The sequence below is a fragment of the Gekko japonicus genome, unplaced genomic scaffold (genome assembly GCF_001447785.1).
Source record: "Gekko japonicus isolate JY-2015 unplaced genomic scaffold, Gekko_japonicus_V1.1 scaffold667, whole genome shotgun sequence".
NCBI classification, from domain to species: domain Eukaryota; kingdom Metazoa; phylum Chordata; class Lepidosauria; order Squamata; family Gekkonidae; genus Gekko; species Gekko japonicus.
The window spans coordinates 122,584-130,230 of record NW_015163623.1 but is presented as its reverse complement, the minus strand read 5'-3'; the positions used below and the strand labels follow the sequence as shown (position 1 = coordinate 130,230).

The 7,647-nt window shown below is 41.5% G+C and overlaps 1 protein-coding gene across 1 annotated transcript in view; it reads right to left on the bottom strand.

The window, feature by feature from the left end:
* Nucleotides 1-302: 302 nt before the first annotated feature.
* KIAA2026 (KIAA2026 ortholog) overlaps nt 303-7,647 on the bottom strand; it is a 72,881-nt gene continuing 65,536 nt past the window's right edge. Inside the window, exons 6-9 of the mRNA XM_015407472.1 lie at nt 5,973-6,088; nt 5,582-5,760; nt 2,710-4,080; nt 303-2,613 (exon numbers count right to left, since the gene is read on the bottom strand). Of these exons, the coding sequence (XP_015262958.1) occupies nt 332-2,613; nt 2,710-4,080; nt 5,582-5,760; nt 5,973-6,088 (3,948 nt within the window). The 3' untranslated portion in view covers nt 303-331. The remainder of the gene's footprint in view (nt 2,614-2,709; nt 4,081-5,581; nt 5,761-5,972; nt 6,089-7,647) is intronic.

The following is a 7,647-nucleotide window of genomic DNA, read 5'->3' as shown; positions in this document are numbered from 1 at the left end:
TTTTAAAAAAATAAACTTGGGCCGTAGATCCACAAACCCTGGGCAGCTGATGGCAGTTTTGCATTTTGACATGCAAGGACAAGCTGGGCGTATGATAAAGCTGCCACATGCGGAATCCTGGACTGCAACACCTGAATTGGTATGCAAAACAATCCCGTATCTGAGAGCTGTCATCTGTTCAAATTGAAAAATTATGACTTGCCTTAAATTCATGTACACCAGCCTCCATGTATGGTATGTCTCAAACAGCATAAGGAAAATTTTAACAATTATAAATTACTTTACACAAAAGAATGCCCCAACATTTTAACTTGGCTCATTTTCTTTAAATTCAAGATGCAGCTGTATCAGGTACACCAATGCTGGACTTTAAAAAGTTAGGGAAGACAACAGCAGGATTTCTAGTTGTGGACACTGTGTCAGGAGAGAAGGATGAAGGGAGAGAAGAAGTTTTTGATGCTGGAGTATTTATAGCATTCAGAATAGCTCCTTCTGGGCTGACCATCAGTTTTTTGATAGATGTGTCTAAATGCAATACAGATGCTCTATCTTGTACCTGGGAGTTGTCAGTGTGAGTTGTAGAAACCAAAGATAATTTAGCCATAGCAGGTGAGGAGGTTGTAACCAAAGATGGGGACAGGGCTGTTGCAGAAGGTGGAGTGCATGGTTTTGCAACACTGTTTACTATCTGTGGTGTTGCATGTACAATAGGCAGAGTGTTTGCAGCCCCTAGAGAGTTCACAATTTTGGTAGAGCTTTTCAAAGGTTGTTTTGATGGTTGCCAACTCAGTGTATTATCTGATGCCTGTGTAATCTTCTGGGGACCAGGAGGGGCATGGGGCACTCCTTGAAGCCCATGGCCATTATTAACAGTCAACAGAGGCCCAAGTTTTGGATTTGTAGAGATGAGAAGAACGTGGCTGCCAGCTCCCAAGCCCTGAGGTGGAACAATGAACCGAGTGCCGCTGATCATTATTTGAGTTCCAGGTGCCAAAGGTGTACAAGTGTTAATTATTATTTTCTGTTGCACACAAGACTCATTCAACTGTCCTCCTGCTGCAGATGAAACTGGAGCTGTATGAGTGGTAGAGGCAACTGGGGCACAAGTGAGAGCAGGAGCTGGCTTTACAAAATTAGGGGGAAGCTGTGGGCAAGGCAAGGGAACTAAGTTTGAAAGACTAATTACTTTTCCTGTATTTGGTAGATTAGGGGGTAATACAGTCTGAGGTTTTTGAGCACTTCCATTTGTTGGCAAGGTAGCTGAAATTCCTGGAGACTGAAAGTGGACCAGTGCAGACTGTTGTCCTTTAGAAAGGGGTGTACAATGTGCAGCAATTGACACTGCTGGTAACTGAGGAACTGAATGTATCATTTTAGGGGTACCGTTCACAGGTCCAGGCAAGGCAACTGTAACTGGCAACTGAAAAGTAGACAAACTTGGATGAGATACTGTTGGCTGAGTACTTGAAATCAGCACAGATGAGGCCAGGTGTCCTGTTTTCACAGTTGATATAGCCACAGTATTTCCAGCATTAGAGGTACGCAATCGGGTAGCTGAAACAGGTGTTACTTTTGTTGACGTATCTATTCCTCCAACCAAGACAGTAGGCCGTGTTCCAGTAGCAGTTCCACTCCATGTCACTGAAGCAGAATCTAAACATGCATTTGCTGCTGTGGACACATTTAGCGCTTGCGTTGCAATAATTGGAGACTCACTGACAGATGTAATACTCTGGCTCACCAAAGTTGACGTTAATGGAAGCAAACCACCACTTGCTGACAATGGCAAAATTACACTCTGGCTGTTTTTCTCCTCCACTTCTTTAGGAGCTGCAGACTGCATAATGTTAATTGGAGGAACATTCTGAGCATTACCTGTGCTATTTATAATGGCCTGACCAATATTAACACCAATTTTTACATCTTTAATTTGAGAAACAGTTGGTGATGTGTTTACTTTTAGCGATGCCCCTACAGTAGAAGGAATGAGGACTAACTGAGGCTGCTCTGTGCTTTTAACATATGTTTTGCTCATGGTGGGAGGGAAGGCCTGCTTAAAGGATTCTGCAGTTAAATTGGTGGTTGACTGGATATTGGCAAGTGGGGTATTAATAAAAACCAGTTTTTGTGCACTGAGGCCAGGAGATGTTGGAGGAGGGATTAGGTTGACGCCCGCAGTTCCACAGGAAGAAAGAAGGGGTGGATTTGTGACCAACATAAGTTTTGGAATTTGAGCACCACACATTAGATTTCCACTGGATGTGGCTGTGGCCTCAGGCTGAGTAGCAAGATACTGTGTACTATTTCCATCAACCTGTTGATTAATATAAGGGGTCTGGGTAATGCCAGAGGTGTGCCCAATATTTCCTGGAGGAATGCCAACTGCATTTCCAGAACTGTTTGGCAGTGTGGGCATGACAATGTTGGATGACGATGCAGGAGGCAAGAAGGTAGGTGAAGACATATGCATTGTTTTTTGCATTCCATGGCCCACAGTGCCACTGTTATGAGACTGCCCAAATGCACATGTTGTGTTTTTCCCCAATACATGATTTACACGAGCGGGAAGAGTTGCATTGGAAGCTGAAGTTGTTAAAGGGAAATTGGGCATAGCTGTTGTAACAGCTGAAAAAACATGATTTACACGAGCGGGAAGAGTTGCAGTGGAAGCTGAAGTTGTTAAAGGGGATTGGACAAGTGTTGGGAAACTGGGCATAGCTGTTGTAACAGCTGAAAAGGTAGAGGTTGTCAACTGTGTGGTTTTTGGCACTAAAAATGCCTGAAGCTGAGGTGCATAAGTGAATACAGAACTTGGAGATAAGTTACTAGGGGAACTGTGGTCTGCATTGGTCTGTACCTTAACAATTCCTGTGTTCCCACCACGCGTCCGGACAAGGATAGACTGTGAATCTCTGATACAGACTGTTTTCAGTTCTTGTTTAGCTTCACCAACATCATTGCTTTTTTGTGGTGATGCCAGTCTTGGGGAGGAACTACAGGTGCCTGCAGAAACATTTTGTGAGAGAGGTGTTGTCAAAGATTGAACTGTAGAGGAAACAGTGGGTGAAGTGACAGGGAATGAGTCAGCTGAAATGACAGTCTTTGTTTTAGTAGTCTCACTTTGGCTTATTTTTGCCACTGATGCCAGTACACTAGCTGTGGAAGTTATGGAGGGCAACACTGGAAGTCTTTTTACTGCACTGGCCCCGGGGAGCAAATGTGTAGTGTTCTTTTTGAAGTCTGGGATGGACAGAAATGTGGTAGCAGCATTTACAGAGGAAGCTGGAAGGGAGGTTGCTAAAGTTGTGTGGACAGCCATTGGCTGTGGAAGAGAGATACATTGCTGATCTGTAGTCTTGTGTTGCAATGACAAGATATCTTTCCCCACATTTTTAGCTTCTCTGTGATGGATGAGGAAATTTTTAGGCAAAATCAGAACTTGCTGCATGAGTTTTTCTCCTGTGGCTTTGTCTCCTGGTTTATAGTCAACTGCAGGCTGGACTTGAATTTTCATTGAATTGTTATGCAGGTCTATTGGCACACAGTGACCAACTGGCATTTTGTACAACACTTGCAAAGGGCTTTTTGAATTGGTCTGGCAGGACAACACTGGATTGACTGAGGAAGAACCAACAGTGGACATGATCAACTTTTCAGAAGCAGCAATGCTTCTACCTGCAGAGGGTAGCAACTGACTAGTTAAGGTCACTTTGTTCCCAATATTCTTAGCAAGCAAAGCCTGGATAGGTTTGGTCCCTTTTGTTATGCTTGAGATGGATGCTGTGGAGTCTGTCATATCCAACGATTCTGAAAATGGGGATTCTGTTTGTTTCTGTTTATTCAGGCAGCCATCAACTGACAGCTCATTTTCTGTGTCATGGACTGCAGTATTACTTGTGCTTAATTTCAGTTTCTTTCGCGGCAAGAACTCTTTTGTACTATCATCTAAGTAACTGTTTTGCTTGGACTGACGCTTAACAGATTTAGGCAGTGTCTTCTGTATTTCTTTACAAGATAATTCTTTTTTTAGTGGCCTGGCTTTTCCTGCAGCAAGATCCATTTCTGACAGTTTCATGTCCTCTGAAAAACAGAAAAAAGGAATGGTTTTTAAAAGCCAACATATTCTAAATTTCTATGAATTGACCAGTGTTTTAGCAACATATAGCCGGAATGCTAGCCACAAGCTAACGGAGCTTCAAATGAATGTTCCTTTTCATGAATTCATCGTGCATGCTAATTACACAGTAACAGAGCAGTATACCCAATTTAATTTTCAAACCTTTACTGAACAGGTATAAAATTTTATTTGGAAATCATTAGGAACCAACATTATGGAAGTTTATGAAGGTATGAAAAAGTACAAGGTAACACTTTAACGCAATGTATGCTCTCCATATACAAGGTCCCAGGTTCAACCCCCAGCATCTCCAGTGAAAAGGATCAGGTCTAGTAGGTGATGTGAAAGACCTTCACCTGGGACTCTGGAGAGTCACTGCCAGTCACAGTAGATAGTACTGACCCAGATAGGCCTGACTTCATATAAGTTCTGACTTCATATAGGGTCGCTTCATATGCGGATTAGATATGTGAGTGGAAAACCTAGAAAAATAATTGAGTTTTTACATATAGCAAATGTATTCCTACTCCACAAATTTCATAATGGGAACAGGACTAAAGGTTCCAGTGTTCCACTTCTCCAGCTCTCTGTCACAACTACTCTTTTTAAATTTGTGGGTAGATATGCTGTGTTTTGATATTTCTTGTTGTTTCTTCCTCTCACTCAAGGTATGTAATGCTGCCACCAGGAATTTAATTCCAATCCTATGAATTAACCTTTCCCATAGCATTGTAACCCAGCTCTAAGGCTCCTTTGTTGGACTATGTGATCCCGAAGATGAGACTGTTGTATTGTAATAGCATATAATTCCAGGTTTTCATAACACAAAATAAAACTTTATTTGTACAAGAAGTGTATTGGTTTCAAGATGCTTTGTAACTTATCTCTTCAGTGAATAAAACAGTGTATATTAATAACTTCTGACTAAGGTATCATTTCACTTCACAAGCACTCCTCACTTTCCAGTCCTCCTTTATCTTTAGAATGTACTTTCTCCAATCTTTATTTTATTTAGCTCAGTTTAATTGTTCACTTTTTAACTCAGGTTTCTGTCAGTTTCTGTCTCTCGCACCCTTATAATACTTTGATGATATTAGGTTTTTACTCTCTCTAGTTGCTAATATGCCCTCTATAAGTATTCTACCTTCTTTTTAGAATCTTAAATGCTTTTCACAGCACTAATATGGGATTCTAATCAGAAGCCTGCTTCTCAGAGTCTGTAGACTGCTGACTGATCACGACTGACTGAACACACTGACTTTCTCCACACACTTCTTAGCTCCGCTTATACACTCTCAGTTGCCAACCAATCACAGGACAAATGCCACCACATTGGGGGAAAGTACTCAGAAGAACCACAGGTGGCTCCCAAGTCCCTGAGCATCACTGCTCTAAATAAGAACCAACATACATGAACTGCTACAACATATCTACACAGACACAATAACAAAACACAACACCTACCTGCATCAGTATAATCCCTTTTCAGAAATTCAGAGTGCTCTGAAGACTCACTGGTTAATGTACTGGAAATTTCTTTACTAGAATTTACTTCAGAGTCTTCATTAGTCCAGTGTTCTCTAGTAAATTTGTCATAGTCTGGTTGCCTTCTGAAGTCATCGTAATCCTTTTTCAATCGAGACCTTCAACAGAACATCAGAGATCAGCAATACTTAAGAAATTATTTACTAGGAAAACACAGATTTGGTCAATTATCTCTGTATAGCTTCCAACCTTGAAGGTAGTGCAAGAAAATCAGGCTCTTTGTCCATATCCATATTAGCAATGAACAACTTAATATTATTGATGATGAATTCTTACATGACACATTAGTTAAGAGAAGCCAGCTAATTACCTGTTTCTTTGAAAGGCCTTCATTAGTTTTGGTTCCCATGGTAACAACTCATTTAGCAGTCGTATCAGGGTACAGTGTAGCTCCTTTACAGCTTGCTTCCGATGATACCACCTTCCCTGTAAATATATAAATACCATATTTATTACAATACATTTGTATCAAAGTATAATGTTTTGTCATCACCACACAAGATAATGATTACTATGGACAGAAAAAGGCATTCACTCCATTTCAACCCATCAAATGTTATATTGTTTAGGGATGGGACTCAGATGTACTATTCTGCCATGATTTCAGTTCTACTTTAATGGGATATATATATCACAATCAATAACCCGCTGTTATTGTTGTGCACCGAGTGTCTTCTGTTCAGGCACACATGGGGACTGCACAGGCGCAAGCCAACCATGGAGATTAGAGTTGCTAGCTTTTAGATTCTTCAGTGTGCTCAGGAGCACTCCCCCTCCCCTCCATCCCGAACCAAGAGCAGATACTTTCCCACCCAAACAGTCATGCGACAGGTGTGGGGACAGGGCTCCTCCCTCAGTTCTCCCAATCAAAGAGAAACATTAGCCCACAGCAGGGAAAGAAGACACTTGAGGAACGACAGTTACAGCTTGAGGAACGACAGTTACAAGTAAAGTGCAACCCTGTTTTCATCATTGTGTCTTCTGTGCAGTCCTATGTGGGAGAGTAGCGAGTTCACTTACTAAGGAGGTGGGTTTGGGGTGGTCATTGAAAAAGCAATTGTAATACTGCTCTCCCAACAGCTGTCTCACTTCTGGAATCCACATCAATGGAATAATGCTTGATGAATGTGGACAGCGATGATTACAGTGCTGCTCTGCGAATGTCTGGCATATCAACTCTCAAACTGAAGGTAGTGAGGAAGCCTGAGCCTTGGTGGAATGAACTTTCAGTGGCAGTCTGCTTTGGCTCTTTCATATGCTAGATGGATTGCAGATATAACCCACCTGCACCGGGTTTGGGATGTGAATGCCTTCCCTTTCTTCTGGCCTCTAAAGCACACAAAAAGGTTTTTATTTTTACATTGTGCACTGTAAATAAAACAATAGTGCTCTCCTGACATCTAATATGTGTAAAGTTCTTTCAGCCCCTGCTTGGGGGTTGGGAAAAAATACAGGTAAATTTATATCCTGTGCTATATGGAGTTTAGATACTACCTTGGGCAGAAGCTTGGGTGCAAGGCCACCTTATTGTGATGGCACTTGGTGAAGGGGGGATCGAAAGGCAGATCCCTTAATTCCCCTAGTCTTTGAGCCATTGTGAGAGCAACTAGAAATGCTATCTTGGCAGATACAAATGACAAAGTCACAAGATGCTAACAGTTCACATGGTTTATAATAAGCTGTGGCAGGACTACAGACAAATTCCATTGGGGGACTTACAGTGGGTACAACCCTCAAATATCTTTTTTTAAGGTCATTGTAGGTATACTATATCAGCTGTTTTGGACAAGCAGGTTTTGGGGTTTTTTAGTTTTTCAACCAAACTGTGAAATTCTTTTACTGCAGATATTACTAAGATACTAGTGATTCTTTCACTTGTATTATAACTCATTGTTGTTTCAGTTTAAATGGTAATTCTCTCTCTCTCTCTCTCTCTCTCTCTCTCTCTCTCTCTACGCTCAGGGGCCCGAAATTTATTAGTCATC